Here is a 21,660-nt window from a genome sequence, read left to right as displayed (position 1 = left end):
TATTGTATCTATTTTTTTTCTACTATTTGTCCTTACCTACCTGAGTTTCATTTGCGGCAGTCTGGAGATGGCGCTGATTTCCATATTTTTACCCTATCTCTATCTTTTTCCCACTATTTGTTCTTAACTTACTTTATAAAGTATATATATGGTGTCGATATCCGATTAACTTTATTGTTTTCTCTGTCTAGCTTATCGATCAAAAATCTTAACAGAATCTATTCAATTCAATTTTGAAACAAAAAAGAAAATAGATGTTAGAATTATTGTGTATCTGATTTGTAATAGAACATTATTGATAATCGATATGTTCATTGTTGAATACAGAATACTATAAAATTTAAAATAAAATTTCGTACGTGTATGTTTAAATTATTTAGTAGAATTTGTACAACTCTGTTTATTTAATAGAACAAGAAAGTTTATTTAATATGTAAAAATGTAAAATATATTTCCAGATGCACAAACCAATCAAAAATTTTTGCACGAAAAGAAACTAAACAATTATATCAAGTTGGCTAGCCCGATGGTGCATCGCGCATCGCATCTCATAGATACTAGCCATTAATCTATGGAATCGACCACACTGTAGACAAAGAAGCTACAAGGAGACAAAGAAGGAAAATATTGAGAGGAAGAGGGCGTTGCAGAATGTCACGAGTAGACACGAGGATTCGACAGGACTTGGCTTTCAGTCGCAGCTCGGCAGTCTGTACGAGACGAGCGAGATACGTGTAGTAAAGTGTGTAGTTTGTATACATATACGTGCACGGTGCATGTATTTACTACTCATAGATGTACTCTCGCGTGTGTAAGGGTAACCGATACGCCGGACGAGTTGACACACGCGCAGCAATGGCGTACCCCTTTGAAGAAGCCTGAACGTGTTCTGTCGTTTAATTTTTCTTTGTGCAGCTGTGTTTAAAGTGAGTGAAAAAGACAAATAATCCGAGTAAAAGTTTTTATATGTAAGGCAACGATAGAATTGCAAAACGACGTCGGTATATTAAAGTGTTTCAATCTTGTTGAAACGAAGAAACGAGACGTTACGCCCAGCCTGTTCAGATCCAAGCCCCCATTGCTTGCTCTGATATATAAATCTACTCTTCGTTCTCATGAATGTCTCTGAATTTTTGTAAATAAAAAATCCGATTAAAAGTGGAAGTGTGGCATTCTAACGTTTAATTGCAAATATAATGCATATATGTAACAAGCAAGATATTACGTGCGAAGGATTTGTGAAAGAGTGAAGTGGATTACTATATGTATCGAGAATTCGAAAGGGAAAAGACGAAAAAAATACATTTATGTTATATTATATTATTATTATATTATATTATATAGAGAAGGAAAAGGATTTTGGAATAGAAACGAGAGATTAGAGAGAAACGAATAGAAACGGAAGATCATAAAAGGCAAAGATCGATGTTGCAAGGAAGCCGGTGTCCAACAAATCAGGGCCGGTGGTGTTCGAATTCATAGTCAGTTGTAAGCTCTTTACGACTTTTTTTTCCTTCTCTCTCTCGAAATATGCGATAACGCTCTTTTGCTCATGTACATTGGGGGCTTCTGCCTCGAGGGCTTTCCTTGGTGTTGGATATAATAGCTGATTGGTCCAACCCTTGGATAAGGCAACCCTCTCTCGCAACGATGAATCGTACCATTTTTTTTCGTCTCATTTCAAGATATGCCCATAAAAATTGCGCAAAGTACCACAATTATTAAGAGGGTCATACGATTGGAAGAGAGATATTAAGAACATATAAAGAAGTATAAAAACAAGGAAAAGAAAAGAAGAAGAAAGAGAAATAAAAGGAAAGGGGTTAGTTAAGAAAACTAAAGAAAAAAGTGCTGGAGAATCGCGAATTCGCGTCTCCGGCTGTGTGGTGAAACATCGGGTAATCTCAACGCTGGGCGAGACGGAGAGCAGTGGATCGTGGTCGTCATCGGGGAGAATAATCACGAGGATCCCACGAAATGAGAGGCTAGCGTTCGAGGTGGGTCGTTGGTCAGCGGGCGTGCAAGAAGGGACGGTTCGGCGGCGGAAGCCTGGATAGTAGGAGGTTTCCAACATGGCCGCTGCCTGCTACGAGAAGGAAGTGGTGGTAGGTGCCGCTATGCATGGACACGGTCATCACCATCACCACCACCATCATCATCACCATCACCATCACCATCATGGAATCGGCGGCGGATCTACCGGCGGTGGCGGCGGCCCGGCTGCCACGGGTGCCGCGACGGGACCGAGTGGACAGCAAACCGTCCTACCGGCCGCATCGACCGGCATCCTCGACACCACCGTCACTGCTGCTGCCGTCGGCTCCGGTACGACCGCAAACACAAATACGACGACCGCCACCGCGACCGCAGCAGCTGTCGCAGCCGCGGCGGCAGCCGCTGCGGTTGCAGTCACCACCTACAAGGACTACAAGGATTACTCGCAACCTCTCCACGTTGACTGCAGTGTCGAGTACGAGCTGCCGAGCCAAGCAAAACCACCACCCGGTGGCGGTGAACCTCTTCTCATGATACACCCATGCTATTATCGACGAGCTGAACGTGAAAGGAGAAGTCCTTTCGTCAACAATCTACCACCACCGGCAAACGCGCCGATTTCGTCGAGGCGAAGCAGCAGGCGAAGTGCCTCGGCCGCTGTCGTTGCCACCGCGACCGCAGCCGCTGCCGTTTCCTCCACCTCGTCCGTTGTTGCACCCTCTTCTACGGCTGCCGCCGTTTCTACCTCGACTGTGTCATCTTCCAGTTCCGCTGTCGCAGCCGCAGCAGCAGTCTTATCGGCAACTGTTGTCGCAACAACCGATTCAGGATCGAATCTCGTTTCCACAACCAGTCAAATGTCTGCTGCGGCTATGGCAGCTTCCTATCGTGCGGCTCTCAATGCTGCTGCAACTCTGTCGCAACAACAACAACAACAACAGCAACAAAGACGTCAACATCATCCGCAACAGCAACAACAATCACAAGCACCTCCACCACCGCCACAGCAGCAACAACAAAGTCATCATCTTCATCGATCTCATGCTCACCCCCTCCACAATCAACAAACCCAGCAGCAGCAGCAGCAAGTAAGTTCGGTGTCGTCAACCTCTTCCGCCACCGAACTAATCTCTGCTGACGAAAAAGCAGTCATATCAGGTATTTATCAACACTACTTCCGCGCAATGCGCGCTCACAATCATCAGCATCGACAGCAACAGCAACAACCGCAGCAGCAACAAGCAACACAGCAACATCGAACGACTCATCAGATTCATCATCAACCTCACCAAAGCGACCGAAGTTCCTCCTCGTCGGTGACACCAACGGTTACGTCAATATCCGGCATATTGCGGCAGACTTATCAACAGACGTATAACGCGACGAATTCGAGTTCGTCGAGTCATCTACGGGCAACAACAGCCTCGGTGGTCGGGCATCATCCGTACAGGCGACCGTCGACCACGTTGCGTGCAACATCACACATTGGTCAACAGGCTTCTTCCTCTTCTTCCTCGTCCTCTTCCTCCTCGACGTCGATCGGTGCTTCCAGCGGCGTTTCTTCTGGTGGCGTTTCCAGTGTATACGCGAGCACAATACACAGGCATCATGCCACTTCGCTACACGCCCTTCAAGCGGCTGGTTTTTACGAAACGCCTGGTTATCATGCGCTTTTGCCGCAGAGTTAGGTGTCTACCAGCAGCGTGAACCCGCTCGAGACCGACCCTATTGCCAACCTTCATTTATTCACCTAATCCGGCTACAAAGCTGTGTGCTCTCTCTTCCCTATTGTACGACTTATCTTCCATACTCGTTAAAGCGCATACGGGTTGGTCTAACTCTGCCTAGTACACTCGGGATACATCTATCTCTGCGACATACACGCTACTTCTCCCTACGTGTATTCACTGTATATACGTGTATGTATGTATCGTCGTCGACGCAACGATCGTACGTGCCGTGCTCTCCGTTGTTGGCAGTGGTGTGCGGGTGGCCGGACGGACGGACGGACGAGCAGAAAGCCACAGAATAAACACACGACGCATACACACCACCACCATCACTACCACCACCACCATCACCATCACCACTATTATACACAGATATACATTCAACCAGAGACAGATGGATGGAACCACTAACAACTGAAATGGTTGCCTATGTAGGCATCGACCAATTTCATCCACCTGCAATATGTGTGCGCTTCTCAGGTATAAAAATCCATTTGCTTAGGTCTTGTATTAACGTCTTATTATTTTTAGTCATACACTTTCAGCCAAAGACACGAGATTTCCTCCGCGTAAATTCTTGAAACTCGGATGCCTTTCTTAGCCGGGCAAACATCGTGTACACGCGATCCTTCTCTCGTTGTATGCCATCGCCGCTGTAGTCACGACGACGGTGGCGGCTGCGGCTCCTTTCGCTCTTTTTCTTATCCTTCGTCTTTGAATACTGGCGGATCGCGTACACATCAGTCAACAATAGTATATTTTTCAGATATACAAAATCGATATACGTACAATTTAGTCTCATTTTCAAACGAGTTATACATTATTGGTCATCAATAATTCATTATATCGTTATTCCCTAACTAGCGAATAGCTTATTACTTTGGTTTTACCTCAACTCTTCTCTGCTTATATACTCGGAATCCATCGACAATCATTGTAATCACAAGTGCCAAAATCTGAATGCAACGTTATATACATTTTCCGATAGGGTACAAGCGCAATTTTTTTTTTTTCTTCGAACAAAAACCACATACAGGGACACTTGTCTTTTCTTTTCTTTTCTTTTTTCTTTTTTCTTTTCTTTGCGAGCATATACAGGAAACGGCAATGTGACGTTGCACATTGCATTTGTCCTGCTCTAACGGAACGTCCGTTTCTCGTTTCGTCCTTTCTCCCAGAACGCTTCTCGTTTCTTCGTTCGAACTTCTTTGTTTTTCTCCGTCTCTGTCCGTCTCTCGGAACGGAACATCTCTAGAAAGGCGAGAGAGGTCCGAGAGAGAGTCGGGGCAGCAGGATTTCTTCTTTTTTGTCCTGCGCCCTTTTCAAAGAGCGCGCTCAAGGAGAAACGGACGGGGACCGTATTTCGTTACACGGTAACGATCGATCAACGTGACCGCACGACCGCACCGGCGGTACGGGCGAGCCGTGGCGAAGCGAGACGAAGCGAGGCGAGGCGAGGCGAGGCGAAACGAGACGACGACGAGTCGGGACGAACGGGACGGGGACGGGACGAACGGTCGGGACGGGACGGGACGGGATGGGACGGATCTGGGCGGTTACGGGACGCGAGGAGTACGGGGGACGCGACCAAACCAGACGAGAAGGGGGCGCGGTCAAGATGGGGATCGGTATATAGACGAAACCAAGAGACTGCTCGCACGCATTGGAGGGAGCGGGACGCGTCGCCGCGTGTTCCGAAAACACTGACGACCGTGTACACGGATGGACGTTAGACTAACAGCCGCTAATGTGAACCTGCGACTCCTATAATTTCCAACCGTCGTGGAGAACCTTGGAAAATTGGTTAGAAGGGAAGAACTAGATAGATTGAAAGTAACTTTTCTGCTATGGAAGTCGTCGTCGCGAATACTCGAAGAAATAAAAAGGGGAAGAAATATGAAAGTCACGTTTCGTTCGATAAAAAAAAAAAAACCTCTCGTTAGGATATCGATTCTGATGATAAATTTTCTTTTCGTGAATTTGCATTCAACTCTCATCACTCCCTTTCATGTGATTTGACTTTAACGATTTGTTTTTGTTTTCCGATTAATGTGTTAAAAAAGACTGTTCGCAAATGATTTATTTTTGTAGGAAAAACTCGTGCGTATTTTCGTGCGATGTTTTCCGAAAAGAAATTCGTGGAAGAGATCCAAAGAAAAAGAGCGAGAAAAAGCTGTGGATAAAATAGGAAAAGAAGGAGAAAGGGTCGTACTGTCTACAGTGTATCGCGGCATATCCTCTAGCGCATATTGCGTTTGACACGACATGTATCGAAAAGGCTTGATGGAGCACAATCAGGCGCAATCGTACCTCCTTCGGGCACACACAACCCCGGTCGATAGTAAATACGTTTCCTAGTTATATAGATCGTGGCCCTGTGCACACGGCAAAGGGTTAAAAACTTCATCCACTGATAGATATTTATACGATGTGGAAGGAAGGAGGGCATTATTGTGCCTCGTTGAAACCCCCGTCGAACTCGTTATATAATGTGACGTGGACACATCAGGTAATTAGGAAGCGTCGCAAGCAGAAACGTTGGCTGCTGACTTTGAAAAGGTTTCACTGGTTTGTTTGTCGGTTTCTTTCTCGCTCTTCGCCGAATGGACAAAGAAGAAAAATTCGCTTGCACGCTATTTTTAAATTTCGTCCGTGGAACTATTCCTCGGCGATATTCTACTTTCGAACGATGATATCCCGATGGATTTTCACAACGCGTGGTGGCCATATAGCATGTTAAATCGTCATCGGTACAATGGTTCACGTATCGAATCCTGATTCGACTGGTTTCAATCGGGACACAAAGGCGACGCGAAAATGTTCAGTTTCGTGTGTACACGAAGTCTCTCGTTCCTGGTAAATTTTGTTGGCAGAGCTCGGTTGTCGAGAGCAGAGTTCGTTCCTGGCACCACTTACCCTTCGCCGTCCATCTCGGCCGAGCATTTCCGCCCCGGTGTTTTTGCTCGTTCAAAGGGAACGAACCTCTTAGCGGCGAAGTAGAGGGAAGCTAAACGGATACAGGGCCTAAATACAGTTACTTGAACTGTGAACGACGGAAAAAACTTTTCGCGTTACTTTTTTTTGCAAGCTGTTTACCAATCGATAGATCTTCTAATAAAATTTTTATTTTCGAAAATATCAATTATTCATATGTGTATTCTAAAATACCGAGACACGTTAAAAAAAAACGATAAATGGCTATATTTTTTTAAAAGCGAAGAATTATGACGGTGATAGTTCCCGATAATCTACAAAAAGATAAATGAGTAGACATTGTTACTGTCGTTAATCCCAATTATCGATATTTTTCACTTTTTTAATATTTTTAATATTCACTTTTTTCTCTTACTTTTCTTCAAAAAGAAAAAAAATTTAAAAATAAATAAATTTATTTTTAATTTTAATCTTCGATCAGTTATGATTTGTACGTCAGCTTTATTAAACATTCTGTCCGATTCTGTCAATTCTTCGTCTCTAGTTTAATATTTCGATCTAGTTTCTCCTTCTTCTTCTTCTTCTTCGTTCACTTGGCCTCTTTTTCTCTTCAGTTTCTCCGTAATCTGCCATCAACCGCGTATATACATACTACTTTCGTGTTCGATTCGATATATTCCGTCGCTTCCTATGCAAAGGATACGCTCGTAGAATTCGATTGTCGTTCGTCGATACGTCGAAAGAGAAAAAAGAGGAGGGGACTCGCGAGCGAGCGAGCGAGCGAGCAAAAGAATGAACGAATAAGATTCTGTTAGTCTGGGAGCATTGTAGCGTCGCAACGACGAGACACGGTCGAATGTCAAGCAGAGTGTCGCTGCTGATACGATCAAAGCTACGCCTTAAACTTTTCACCTCGTGCTGCATATCAGGAATCAAAGCTAAAAGTGCCTCGCCTCTTACTTGAATGATTACTCGATTCATGAGAGATCGTCATTGACTAGACTCGAAACGCGTTTTGTTGTTGAAAGTTTCGCGTGTGCCAAAATTTATTACGTTATTACGCGCATTTTTATCCGACCAATTACCCTAAAAATATTCTTTTTCTCTCTTTTTTTTTTTTTTTCCAAATCAGTATTACTTTTCGCATTTATATCGCCTATATTCCAGCTGAGATCAACGTTTACGTCAATCAGGTATATTATCGTTGTTATCGTCGTCTCGAAAAAGCTGGGAGCATTACGTAAGGGGAACGTTGAACGACTTTCCGGGCTGCGCGCATCTTCTCTAGGGGAGATAACGCGATAGAGGCGCTCCTTTTCTCTCGTAGTTGCCACCGGCTCGATCTCAGGAAACACGTGCACGCTGTGCACCACTCGCTTTCTTTTTTCGCGTCTGATTCCACGATTCTCCTCTCCTGCACGGAACGCTGTTCTCCGTGGTGGATATATATATATATATATATATAACGTGGCAGAATCCACTTCCATAGAAATTTCATTTTTGCCCTCTCTCTGTTCAACTCCGTGTCGCGCTTGTTTATCCTAAGCGAGGTTATCCCCATTAAGTTGGAAACGTCTCGATCGAAGATGTATTTTCAACGAGCGAGTTCTATATTCGCCGAGTTCAACGAGTGTAAGAACGAGCGTGCCTGTGTAACACACGCGTTGAAACATCGCATAGAACACCCACATGACTCGATGCGACACGTGTGTATCGCGGAGGAAATAATACACGGCATGTGCGGTCGTTCCGGTCATTTTTTTTTCTTCTTTTTCTTTTTTTTTTTTTTTTTATTTAACGTTGCATTCAACGAATGCATTTCTACGCCACCGAAACGATTACTTTCCTTGTCCTTCCTTTTCTCCTTCCTTTTTTTTTTGGTGTCTCTCCTCTTTCTCTTTACTTTGCTCGATTGATCCGCAAAAACTCTTTGATTATTTGTCGCGTTTGTAGTTCGGCGAGAGAGCAAGGCATATATTTACTCTGTAATAAAACGTGCTTCCTCCGTAAGCGGGTACGAGAAAAAGAAAAAAAAAAGTCTGGCATCAAATATTTTGTCCTACGTCGCGCGTAACGAACTATACGTAAATATACGATCAAGCTTATTCTCGAAATACGTGTGCATCGCGTCGTTTGATGGAGAGAGAAAGAGAGAGAGAGAGAGAGAGTGCGTGAGAGAGAGAGAGAGAGAGAGAGAGAGAACGAGAGAAAGAAAGAAACGAGAGATAGAGAAACTGTGCTCGAACGTGCCTCGCCCTCCACTATATACGAACGTATATACTTTTGTGCGTATACAGTAGACGCGCATCGGATAAAAGCTCGATTCACATTCGACGGGCAACGAGGGATGGGGAGAGGAAACGGGCGAGAAAGAGAAGGGCGGTAAAGATAAGAGGGCACAAAGTATGCCACTTTCGATGCGACAGACCGTGGGTCCCCTGCGAGACGTCGTTCGAAATTAAACTAAATTGCCCGTGGATTTTCACGAGACACAACGGCAGGGACACAACAGCGTGCGCCCGATTACTCTCCTCCTGGTTGTCCGTTCACTGTGAATCAGCCGACGAAGAATGGCGTGTGCACGCACCACGGCGCGGCGTAAACGCGTGCGTACACCTTCTCAACATAGTTCACTACTATTAACTCGGCCTTAAACAAAATGACGTAAACTGCCTCAAATAATTAATATATTAAACGAGCTAGCGCGCCCTCGACTTACACTTTGACTGAATGAATAAAAAAAAAAAAAAAAACTGCTAAATCTTGTGTAATAATTATATAGTATTAAAAGGGATCGCGATAAGTTAGTGGATCGCGGCGAAGAGTTAGAGTTACGCGAATGCGAGTCCGCCGGCGAAACAATAAAAGCGAGCGAAACGAAAAACGGGGTTACATAGATAACGATCGATCGGAGAGAGAAACGTTGTGTATAACGTTGTGCGTTGAGCAGAAAGAGAGGAGCGACAGGGAGAAAGGAAGAAGGGCAAAGTAGGCGTGTAGCGGCGCATTCTTGAACGAAAACTACATATTCTCACGTTGTCAGCAGCCGTATAAAATGATGCATGAGCGAGTGGATCATAGGAGGAAAATGTTCGGAACGTATCGATCCAACTTAATTACGTTAACTCCTCGTTTATCGCCATAAACGTTTATCAAAGAAAGAAAGGAGAAACGGTTCTTTCCGTTCCTCGCCGTGAATCGTAAGGACGTGCGATGTATGCAACAGATAAACGAAGCAACACGCTTAGCGCGTACCGTGGTCGAGTAATGAGAGGGGCAGGAAAAAAGGAACGATGGAAGGGTAGGAATACCGGCAGGAGGAACAGGAGGGAGGGAGGGAGATACGGGGGATCGTCGAGACCGCGACGAAACGAACGATGAGATCTCGTTGCGGACGAGAAAAGATGGTTCGGATAAGCGAGGAGGAGAGCGTTGAAAAAGTGGAAAAGACTATAATGAAAAGGAAGAATACGGGAAAAGTACGCGCTCGAAAGAGACATATTTAGTTTTGGTATTCTAGGATGGCTAAGGGGAGAAAAACTTGAGCCAAGACGATTAGGAGAGGATTGCGATTGAAAAAAAGAAAAATTGTAACTGATGGATTGTAAAGAAGCGGAGCATCTCGTTTGTCGAGATCCATCCTGTCCTCTCGGCTCAAACTTAGAAACGACGACGGTGGGAACGGGGACGACGATGACAAAGACGATGACGATGACGGGATGACTGGGTGTTTCGAAGGACGGTAGTTCCTTCGTTTATGTATTATACAGGCCCGCGCAAAGGATATACTCGACAATAAGGATCGTAGCCGGTCGAACGCGATCCATACCCCACGAGAGTTAATCGAGAAACGGACGAACTCCTACGGCTTTTATGGCTCCGCTCGTAAAGATATACCCAAGGCTTTTTCCGTGGAACTCGGGACCCCTCCGAACACACCCGGTCCTGGAACACTGGGGCAGAAACGACGACGGAGCGTAGATAGACGGGCGAGCGAGCGAGCGAGCGACTGGCTGGTTGGCCAGGTACGTGGTGGTAAAGGTAAAACTCTCGCAAAAGGACGCGAAGCAGCAAACGAGTGAGCGAGCGAGCGAGCGAGCGAGCGAACTGTGTGCCAACCGTGGCAGGTAGTTGCACGCCGGAAAGCACCGGTTGTACAAAGACCGACCCGAAGCCATTTTTGATCCACGATCCTCTCTCTGCTTCCAGCCGAGACCCCGAATTACAATGTGTACTCCCCGTGCGCGCTTCACCGTGGGTGGACCACCTTCTTGGCGAATTTTTCTTAAATCGCCTACCCTCTCCCGATGAATGATCTCTTTCTACGGCAGGCCAGCCCGAACGGCAGGCTTCAAACGGACGGATGGACAGGAGGGAGGGAGCGGAGACGAGGTAGAGAGAACTGCTGTCAGCCGGCGAATGAAAAGCGCTTAAGAAGCTGCGCGGCATGCACCTAACAATGACCTTACCTACCTCTGACGCACGAATTGTTCGTATACCAAAGTACACCGGCTGATTCGGCGGCAAATATAACGTACGTTATTTTACGCTATTCTTTGTACGCGTCTCGTTGTACACCCGGTTTATATACCAAACCACGCTCCATGCCAACCGAGAGCACAACTACTTCTTTATAATTCGTTTCGAGTTACCGAGAATCTTTTTCAGAATCTCGTTTCGACCGAAGATCTTGCGATCTTCCATTCCATTTTTTTTTTTTTATCTATCATTTCTTTACGATTTTTCGTTTATCTTTCAATTATTCGTAATTATTCAATTGGTGATCACGAAGGAATCGGCTGTACGCCGAGTCGATCGAAGCATTCTTTGGAAATACGATGTAATACGATTGCGTCGAATCTCGGATGGAAAACGTATGGTCGTAAGGGGTTGCGGTTTTTCGATAGTTAAACTCGAAGGGGAGATAACGGGATAAGTGAACAGATAGAGCGTAACGCGCGAGAAAGAAGGAATCGGGGAGAGGGTGAAAGAGGACTCGATCCTCGAGGAAGCGAGCGCGCCGCGTGGCTATGAGAAAAGGAAAGATATATCCATGCGTCACGAACGTCGGGATATTATAGGTTACCCTGTCTATCTACGGGATAGTCTGAACGATAGTTCGAAACGACGATGGACCACGCCCTCGGCCTGCCATCTCCACTTCGACCAACTCTAGACGATCGATCCTTTCCTCGCGACAAGCTGGCAAAAATTACCACCGCAAAAGTCGAGCACGAAACGGGACAACTGAATACGCCCCTGGAGCGACCCGAGGCCTGCCTCTCCGGCCAATCGATACCATACCGTGTGCCTCTTCCGTTTGACAGCCTTTGCGACGTTTCTCTCCCTGCTTATTTCGTTCTTTTTCCTATTTTTACCATCTCTCTCTCTCTCTCTCTCTCTCCTTTCGATTCTTCTTTCTCGTCAGTCAGAAACATTTTTTCTTTCTCTTCGAACCGAAACAGGGGGATGGGGATTCGTATCGTAAGTAAAGCGAAACGAAGCATACTTCGACGGTCGATCGCATTCCTTCGAACGAAAAAAAAAAAAAAAAAAAAAAGAAGAAAAATAAACGACTCTGTTAATCGCTATATACGACACATCGGCGTGGCGAACGATCGATTGGCCCGAGACAATCTGATGTGCACGGGCCTATGGTTGGTGTCCACGTGGCCACCCGTTTGCTCGCTTCCTTCACATTTCTGATCCACTTCGTTTCCGCGAAAAGCGTGTGTAACTTAACGAGCAATTGTTCTCCTTCCAGTTCCTTGCTTTTCGTGATTAATCGAAAGTTTCGAATTGCTGCGCCACTACCGTGTATCTGCCTGTTGGCTGGCGCGTTCGTTAAGAGCGGCGTATGCATATATGTGTGTGTGTTTACTTTGCTCGATCGTTCATTAAAATTCGAGCCGATGCGCGTGTTATTTCTTCCCGTCACGGTGTTGTATTGGACTTTGGAGAGAGAGCTTTTACGAGGAACAGAGCGTATGCGTGTGCGTATGTTTACATGTGCGCCGCGTGTCTACCTTTTGCGAAACGCGCCGCGTGTCGCCTTGTTTATCCATCGCCGCCATCGCCGTCGTCGACGCTCTGGTGTGGCGTTGACGATCCTTTTCCTCGGTTCTCGAAAACGACTACCACGGAATCTTCGTTTTTTGAGGGGTGAAGCTAGCTAATCAACTACTACTGTATTATCAGTGGGAAAGGGAGGAAAAGAAAAAAAAAAAGGAAAAAAAAAAAAAAACAGAACATACCTACGCATTTAAGATAATGTACAAGTCTCTAGTGTGATACATTTCTACGCTTATTCTCTTAACTGTAGTCATGAAGTCTAAAGTAACGATACCTCGTTGTGGTTTGTAACGCGGATTAAAAAAGCAAAAAAAATAAAATAAAAATACAAGTAGTTCTGTAATAACAATAATAAAGAAAAAAAAACAAGCAAAAAAAGAAAGCAAAACGTTAAAAAAAAAATGAATAAATAAAGGAATAAAGAAGAAAAATAACGACGTAATGATTAAAAAAAAAAAAAATAAATAAATCCGCTTAGGCTGACCTTAAACTGATAAAAAAAAAAAAAAGCGATAAAAAGCTCGCAAAAGGCGCCAATGTACTCGTAGAATGGAATTGTCCGGCGGCAGACGTCCTAATTAATCGCAACACTTGAAATTGTAAACGACCGCCAAAAAAAAAAAAAATAAAATACCGTTCGACTTATAAGAAATACTGGATAATAAAAATGAGAACCCAGAGCGTGAGAGAAAGAAAGAAAGAAAGAAAGAAAGAAAGAGATATTTGCGGATCCAAGAAATGGATGAGATGGATGCGTGGATCCAGATGAATGGATGACTATTTCAAAAACACGTGTGGGTCGACCGATTCGTCAAACGTATGTATGTGTGAATTTACGCGCAGAGTATTCGAGGATGTAGTGTTCGGCATGTACATAATTCTGTATATACGAACGAATCACTGACTGTACAATACCACCCAAATATATTTATATTTCATGTTAAAACAACTTCGATACTATTTATTTCATCGTTCCAGCTACTGCTTTTCGTGTTAATCAAATTTGCCTATGCAAAATACGCGCCACAGAGGAGAATTTCTATCTCTCGTGCCGTAGGAAGAAACGAAGCGCTCGTGTTGTCTCCGCTTCTATCGTAAAAGTGGAAGGAAACAGGAAGAAGGGGGAATCGTATGTAACAGTGATTTTCAGAGAACTGAATCGACAAATTTTACTAACGGCAATATGACGCGTGCGTATCGTCAAGGAGAACCAGTCCATTGGCGGCTCGTGTACGAAGTTTAATGATCACCGGGGATCTTCTTATTTTCGTTGTTATATTCTCGCCGTCTTCTTCCGTTTTCCTCATTCTCGACGGATTGCGTAACGCGCACGCGCTCGTCAAATAAATTACGTGCGATCTTATGTATCTTGGACACCGAATTACTTTCTACGTCGTAAAGAAAGAAAGAAAGAAAGAAAGAAAAAGAAAAACGTATTTATTTTAAAAGCGTTTAAACATAATTAAACGAAAAATCTTTTAACCTTTGAACGCGTAACCTCTCCTATTTGAACTGAATAAACTTGCATACGAAAGGTGTGCGACCCCGGCGGCGGCCACAATGAAATACAGGAACCACGCTTCCTGGTGCAATTTCAGCCTTTTGTTGCCATTATTTTTGTCATGACGTTTCATTCTATTTAACATTCCTTCGGTCTGATAGCTGGTATTGTTTTTTTCAGTGTGCGCCATGGCCTCGCTCGATAATGTCCCCTATCGTGTGGAACAATTTGTTGAAAATACTTCCTTTTCTTTTTTATTTTCTTTCCTCTAAAATTATCGACCAAACTTGCGATTAAATACAGCCGTATAAATACGATGACTTTACGATTCTTTGTTATTCATGATATTCCGGCGAATACGCCACTTTCCGTAGTATACTTGCCATGACGTCATTAGTCTTCTATTGTATTCGATGACACGCTTCTATCGAACTCGATACGGAATTATAGTTGCCACGGGGGAATTGTAGATTACTCTGCAACGTTTTACAGACACATATCATGGAACGTATTTTTACAAAACTTCCTGAGTTCTCTCACAAAGTTGGATCGATTCATACGCAATAAAAAAGATGCGTGTATAGGATGTTGTAATTTGGAAAATCACTTTGGCACAAATAAGTTTGGCACGTATGATTACGTGTATAATACTTATCTTCCTACTTTCGTGTATAATGTGGATGTTTCTTTTTTTTTTTTTTTTTTAACAACTGACATCGCGCACGAAGCAAAAAATACAAACGAAATTAGAGCTCGGAACTTTCGATGCACACGCGCGCGTGTTTCAAGTTTCGCATCATCGATCGTCTCCTTAAATGAAAGAAGTCCGGTTTGATTGCATTACCAAGTGCATCAAGGACTAGAGAGATGGTCAGAGAGTGTAAGCTACGTGAAGCGCATCCGATATTTTCGAGCCGCAAATTTTCACATGTTCCTGCGATTTCCTTTTAGCGTACCGCAAGTTGGTACGCCATACATTCCGACCATCGTATATGTACCATTCTCTTTTTAACTTGTTCGTTTCTTAAACGAGTGAAGGATATCTTTTTTATTCGCAAATTTTCACTCGATGGTTTAAACGTTTATAGGAAATACAATTGCGTATATCCATTATTAAAATATTTTTGAAAAATAAAAGATGAAATGCTTGAAATGTTTCCGTCTCTGCGTCATTGGATTAGTTCTTGCGTATACAATTTGTATGCGAAATAATGAATATACCGTTATCGAATTAATTATATGATAGTATATTTGACAATAAACTTTTCATGTTTATATTTCAAAATAAAAATTTTTCGGCTATATGATTTTATTCTGTACATATTCTCAACGCGTTACGCCTATGCGAAGGCCCCGTATTCAGGACCCACATGGAACACAGTGAAAAGGATAAGCACAAGAGTCTTGGTTCAATTGCTGAGTTAACAATCGGGCAACGATTCGCTATAACGCTCCAGGTAACTCAAATGTCAATTTTTTTTACAGATTTTATATTCGAACGTACATTTGAACATCCTTGGAGTTGTCAAAATCAATTGACATTGAGAAGAGAAAACCAGATATTCCAAGCGCCAAAAGAGGAGTATTGATATTGCAGCAAGTACGAAATCTAATGTACTTCCGTTCTTCCCACACGTTCCAATCAATATTAGGTTACTATTATGATATATCTTTTTCTTTTGAAAATAAAAATATAATCTTGTGAAAAATAGACATTAATAAATTTTTTATTTTTTTATCTGGAAAACTACTAAAATATTATAAAAATGTATCTTTAATAAAAGTTTAAAGTTTTTTTTTTCTTTTTTTTGATGAACTTTTAACCTTGGATATTGACATTACCATTGACCTTGCGCGAAGAAGTTGCATTTTTAGGTTCAATAAAAATAATTTCTTTAAAAATTTCTAAAAATAAATTATTAAATTTTATTTATCGCTACTAACATATTAAAAATTATATCGAAATATCATTAAAAGAATTATATATTGAAATACTTGAAATAAATTGTTTTGTAAAAGAAAATTATCGTATATATGTACATATACGATATATATATATATATAGTTTTAAAAATGATTGAAAGATTATAAATTAAGATTACAAATATTTAGATATCATTATTTTCAGGATATAACGAAGATTAATTATTTTTATATTGATATATAAAAAATTTTCAGGTTTATAGCGATAGGTTCTTTATTCACCCTAATGTCTTGCAGGATTTCCTAGGATGCTAATGCATCGACCACCTTGTGTTTATTACTAGCAATATTATGGAAATATTTCCTAGGAATTCAACAATTTCATTGGATGATTATATCGAAATATATAGTTCTTTTAAAAGTCATTTTTAAATAATTTTATAATATCATATACTTTTAAAAACAGAAAATAATTTTTTTCTATTTTTTTATATTTTATTTTTATTACATACAATTCGTTCATAATTCATAATTATTTAAAAATAAAAGTTTGGATATCAGATACTCGAAACGCCATCTATGAATCGTATAATGTGGCTGCTCTCTACGAGAAAGGCATGGGTGAAATGCCGTAATATTTGTACGAAACATCTTCTAAAGTGCTTAAATTCGTGAATATTAAATGTGAGTCGGGAGTTGGTGTTAAGTGTACTATGTATTATTTAGACGTTTCTCTGTTAGTACATTCAATTAGTTTTTAGATTTTTATTCATGCACGTAATTTAACCTAAATTTCGAGAACGATCTATATGAATAAAATTTAAAGTAAACAGTTAAATATACGATTAGTTAAATATATGCAGTTTAAAAAGTGTATTGTTTTAAGAAAATATTATCTTTTTCTTTTATAATTTCATATTTGTTATTTTTATGATTACATAAAATTCGTAGTTTCCTATGTAATCAGATGTAATAATTCTTCATTTGCAATTTTTACAGTATTTATCATATATTTTTATATGATAATTGTAATTATTATATCTTTTGATTATTTGAAAAATTTTTTATAAAAAAAACTTTTTTTGTTTTTAGAATATTACCACATAATCCTGGTCTTGAAGTGTCAAGAGTTTATTTAAAGAAAAACATTCTTGAATCAATAAAGCAATTATTTGGTGAAGAAGGAACTAAGTATACTATTGATATTCTAAAATATAATCCAAAAGAACTTAGATGTGTTTTAAGGTGCACAGATGATTGTTATGTACGTCTAAGAGCAGCATTAACCTTAAGTGAAAAATACGAAGGACAACCTTGCACTTATATTATTCATCGTGCTACACCAAATTTATTATCATTTTGTGCTGATAGTAGGAATTATAAACATTAAAATATAAAGATTCTGGACATAAAACAACTTAAGTTTGAAGAAAAATCAACTTAATTTATCTACATCATTTTTTAAAGGAAGGAAAATATTGATATTTTTGTTTTGTATTAATTTTTTTTATTAATTATTCAACAATGCCATTCGTTCATAAGGAAGGTAAAGATACTATAATCTTTGCTTCAAAAGAAGATCATGCAACGCCTAGTAAAATAGATCTTCCAGAACCAGAACCAAGTCCTGGTCTCTTGTTAGCAAGTGGAGAAATCAATTGGAATTGTCCATGTTTAGGAGGTATGGCTACTGGACCATGTGGTTTGGAATTTCGCGAGGCCTTTTCTTGTTTTCATTATTCAACTGCAGAACCAAAAGGTTCGGATTGTTATGATGCATTTAAAACTATGCAATCATGTATGGTGCAATATCCAGCATTATATGGAAAGAAAGGAGGGTCTTTAGATGATTTAGATGATGAGGAAGATCTAATGGACGAACATAAAAAAAAATTAGAAAATGAAAACAAAGTCACGCATTTAGAATCAAAAGTAAAAGAAGTTCCTCACAGTTCTAGTATCGAAACAGGAATAGAACAAACTAATGTTAAATGAATGATTGTTTGCTTGGCAGTAAATAAATAATTAATGCATTTGCATTACAAAGTTAGAGTAAATTTTTACTAGAATTTAATAAAATAGAATTTCTAAAGTTCTTACAAGAAACAGGTTGTGCGAGAAAGCATTTTTGAAATAAAATATCTTTAAATATTGTTTTCCCGTTATTTTGTTCTCAATTTTTATAATCGATGTGCACGATATCTAGATTATATTATTAATGAATTAAATTATTAAAATTAAAATTAAAATTTAAATCTCATAATCTTACAATGATTATTTTTATTTAAAAAACGTGTAATATTTTTTTTATTTCTCATTTTTGTTCTTTGAATTTCAGTTGATTACATGATGACATACTGTACAGTTGTAATATCAATAAATTGTTCCACGAATTAATAAATTATCATCTTATATATGACGCGCGATTTAATAAGAAGAAAGATAATTTTTTCATGATGCGATATGAAATTTGTCCTATTTGATCGTGCCGCGACAACAAGATAGTTGACGTCATTGCCGTCCGATGGCAGTGCGATCTTTCTCTACGAGAAAGATGGAACCAATGTGCTATGACGTCAACTTTATGACCTCCCCTCTTTTGTTCCATCCCTTGGGACAGTCGGTCTCGTGTATACAACCTCTACCACCACGCCGCGGTCGTTTACCACCACCACTGTTGTAACGAGTCACTACTACTACTACTAGCTTCACCATCGTCATCGTCATCGCCATCACACCATGAGTTTGGCGTTCGTCGATCGTTTCATACGTATAGAAGAATGATGTGTTTTCGTTTCATAACGTTAAGTGAGTGAAGAACGTATGTTGGTGCATTGATTTCGATAACGGGAGAATAGGAAGGAGTTACTACGAACAAAGTACGGAAGAGACAATTGGAACGAAGAATTTCGTGACGAGTGAAGGCGGATTATAAGCTGGATACGTTCCTTGGCAGTGACCGAGAGTATCCTAGTATTGTATCATCCGAAAAAAGTTTCTCTAAAATTTTTGACTTGCCATGGATCATCCGAAAAAAGAGAAGAAACACAAGGAGAAAAGAAGGTGAGTGAATCGCATGAAAATTAAAGCTCAATGTACCCGTATGGACATTACGTTGCTTGAACCTCGAATTTTCATAATTTTCACCAAAAAATTCGAGTATATTGTTAATTATGTCATTCTACCTTGTTTAATCGCATGATTGTTCGTAGACACTGTTTAGATGTTGGAATTGACGAAGACCAAAGACAAATTCAATGTGTTGCGCGCGCGCATGTCGCGTTCTATATGCGTGAGTGAGTGAGTGCGTGCGTGTTTGACGCAATCGCGTTTCCTCCGAACGGTAGTCCCTCTCTCTCTCTTTCTGTTTCTCTCAGAACTCTTTCTATTCTTCTTACACTCCTGATATTTTCTTCTCCCCACCCTTCTTTACAAGATTACTTATGCCTCTTCTCTCTAATAATCCGATCTCTTTTCATTTGCTCTCCAGCTGCGATTGCATATATGCATCGCAAGCGAAACTATGAAAGCAAAAAAAGAGAAAAAAAAAAAAAAAAAAATTGCATACTAGAAAATACAAAAATTATTATATCGAATTGATTTAAAGTTGAGTAGATTTACGTAGATTTGCCACGTTATATTGGGAAACCCGTAGTACCTCGAAAATCCGAGCGGGGATTCATCGATTTCTCTTTTCTTCTTGCGTTCAAACGAAACGCCATTTGAATGAATTTTGCGGTCAAGCAAATCGTCATATATTTGACATAAAATTTTTTTAATATCGAATTTTTTTGGAATAATTTCATACTCTTGTTCCAAAGGAAAGTTTTGTTGTCTTGTGTGCATATTACGTTGTATTATATCGCGATAAAAAAACAAATTACAAAGATACATAAATCGTATTCAATAAATTCCTGTTTTTATTTTTTCCACGTGTTTTCACGTGTTCATTCTAACGCAAGCTTCATATATATATATATATATATATATATATATATATATATATATATATATAGGCTAGACAACGTAATAAAATTATGAAATAAAAAACCAAAACAAAACAATACCGTCCTAACCTGAAAAAGTACGCAATTGTCATAAAAAGTTAATACATACATACATATATGTATATACTTACAAGATATCATACATCACAATGTTAATACGTATTTTTATAGTTGTAGTTTTTATAAATCATGAAATTCCCGTTTGGAAGCTATACACGTGTGCAATAGATAAATTTCTGTCGATTGTAAAAATAGTCGCATCGTTTTCTCGGAACCATTAAAATTCAGATAAATCAAGAACGCTTGTGTCACGCGCATCATGTATGTTACTTTCAAGCTCGTCGCACAATCAAGCGAACCACATAGGAGATAAAGCGTTGGTACACTTATTTACATGTATGTCCATCTCGTTTTCCATAAAATATTCCACCCTGTTTAGAAACATATATACACGTGTTATTGACATTTGTTTAACTTCCGAAACGATCGATTAACGGGAGTTTAATGAATAAATTAATTTCGATCGACGAACGATCAACGATCCAATTGTTTCTTAACAACCGCCAACATAAAGAGCAATAGTTATCGTATCTCGATATCATTCAGCGACGTTCGAGCGAAACTTGTACGTAAACTTGCACACATAGTGTTTAACACGTATGTATTTGCCACGATGAATGTGGTAACGTTTTTATGTATTACGTGAATTCATAATGATGATTCGGTTGTTCGTATAGCCCCATTTGGAGGAAAAAGAGAACTCTCTCTGCTTCAGGCTAAAGTCGTAGATATGTATTTCTCTTGTACCATGCGATAGGGACACGTACACACGAAGATGATCGTGTCCGTTCGATATATTCGGATGGCGAGCATATATATATATATATATATATATACAACCTTCTGAAAACTTTCTTTTTCCAATTAGTCTTATACATTAACAGATTGTTTATACGTTTGACGAACTATCAAATCTTCGTATTATTTTTAGTTAAGCCTCTTATCTGTTCAATTTAGCGTCATGTCAATTTTGGGAAAATTTTTTTATATGCCGGTGCGATGACCTGATTAATCAGTTAAAATTCCTCGTATCGAAATAGCAATGAAAAATATCCACGTAGAATATTTATCCGTATTTTTATATTATTCATTTCTTTACTTTCGCGTTATTAAGATTATTTATAAAAAAAAAAAAAATTTACACAATGAAAAATGAAATTTCCCTCGAATATATTCGTGTATGAAATTTTCTTTTTCTTTTATTTATTTTTTTTTTTTTTTTTTTATAAATCATTTTATTGCATAAAATGACACAGACAAAAAATACAGACAAGTATCTCTGGATAAGATAGAAGCTATTTGTTGCTTGTTTTCAATCGTTCGTTAACCGACAATCGACGATATTTATTTCGATCGAAATGACGGTACATCCAAAAATTAATTTTCAACTTTTATCAACACGTTTTTATACGTGTCTTGCGTTTTGGGTATTCGAAAA

The 21,660-nt window shown here is 40.1% G+C and overlaps 4 protein-coding genes across 4 annotated transcripts in view; all 4 read left to right on the top strand.

Annotated features, from left to right (window-relative positions):
• Window positions 1–708: 708 nt before the first annotated feature.
• LOC105736284 (uncharacterized) lies at window positions 709–15,938 on the top strand. Its single transcript, XM_086905099.1, has 2 exons — window positions 709–4,205; window positions 15,718–15,938. Exon 1 carries the CDS (start codon window positions 2,073–2,075, stop codon window positions 3,681–3,683), a length of 1,611 nt encoding a protein of 536 aa, XP_086761225.1. The 5' UTR covers window positions 709–2,072; the 3' UTR covers window positions 3,684–4,205; window positions 15,718–15,938.
• Window positions 15,939–16,757: 819 nt separating this feature from the next.
• LOC100865478 (ribonuclease P protein subunit p14) lies at window positions 16,758–18,320 on the top strand. Its single transcript, XM_012490156.3, has 2 exons — window positions 16,758–16,891; window positions 17,248–18,320. Exons 1-2 carry the CDS (start codon window positions 16,869–16,871, stop codon window positions 17,543–17,545), a joined length of 321 nt encoding a protein of 106 aa, XP_012345610.2. The 5' UTR covers window positions 16,758–16,868; the 3' UTR covers window positions 17,546–18,320.
• LOC147658103 (mitochondrial intermembrane space import and assembly protein 40-B) lies at window positions 17,680–18,320 on the top strand. The gene has a single exon (XM_003696557.4). It carries the CDS (start codon window positions 17,680–17,682, stop codon window positions 18,148–18,150), a length of 471 nt encoding a protein of 156 aa, XP_003696605.1. The 3' UTR covers window positions 18,151–18,320.
• A 426-nt stretch (window positions 18,321–18,746) lies between these two features.
• sima (HIF-1 transcription factor component sima) overlaps window positions 18,747–21,660 on the top strand; it is a 29,888-nt gene continuing 26,974 nt past the window's right edge. Inside the window, exon 1 of the mRNA XM_086905076.1 lies at window positions 18,747–19,218. Within this exon, the coding sequence (XP_086761202.1) occupies window positions 19,175–19,218 (44 nt within the window). The 5' untranslated portion in view covers window positions 18,747–19,174. The remainder of the gene's footprint in view (window positions 19,219–21,660) is intronic.

Source organism: Apis florea, unplaced genomic scaffold (assembly GCF_048593485.1).
Source record: "Apis florea isolate Af1SG1 unplaced genomic scaffold, ASM4859348v1 contig_2350_pilon, whole genome shotgun sequence".
Lineage (NCBI taxonomy): Eukaryota > Metazoa > Arthropoda > Insecta > Hymenoptera > Apidae > Apis > Apis florea.
The sequence above is the reverse complement of the archived record's forward strand: the minus strand, read 5'-3'. Positions and strand labels throughout refer to the sequence as shown.

Bases quoted from the DNA above. Each gene is read 5' to 3' on its own strand.
- LOC147658103 (XM_003696557.4), top strand. From the start codon at position 17,680: ATGCCATTCGTTCATAAGGAAGGTAAAGATACTATAATCTTTGCTTCA.
- LOC100865478 (XM_012490156.3), top strand. From the start codon at position 16,869: ATGTATTATTTAGACGTTTCTCT. The intron at 16,892-17,247 runs GTTAGTACATTC...TTTTGTTTTTAG, and splicing joins TATTATTTAGACGTTTCTCT to AATATTACCACATAATCCTG.
- LOC105736284 (XM_086905099.1), top strand. From the start codon at position 2,073: ATGGCCGCTGCCTGCTACGAGAAGGAAGTGGTGGTAGGTGCCGCTATG.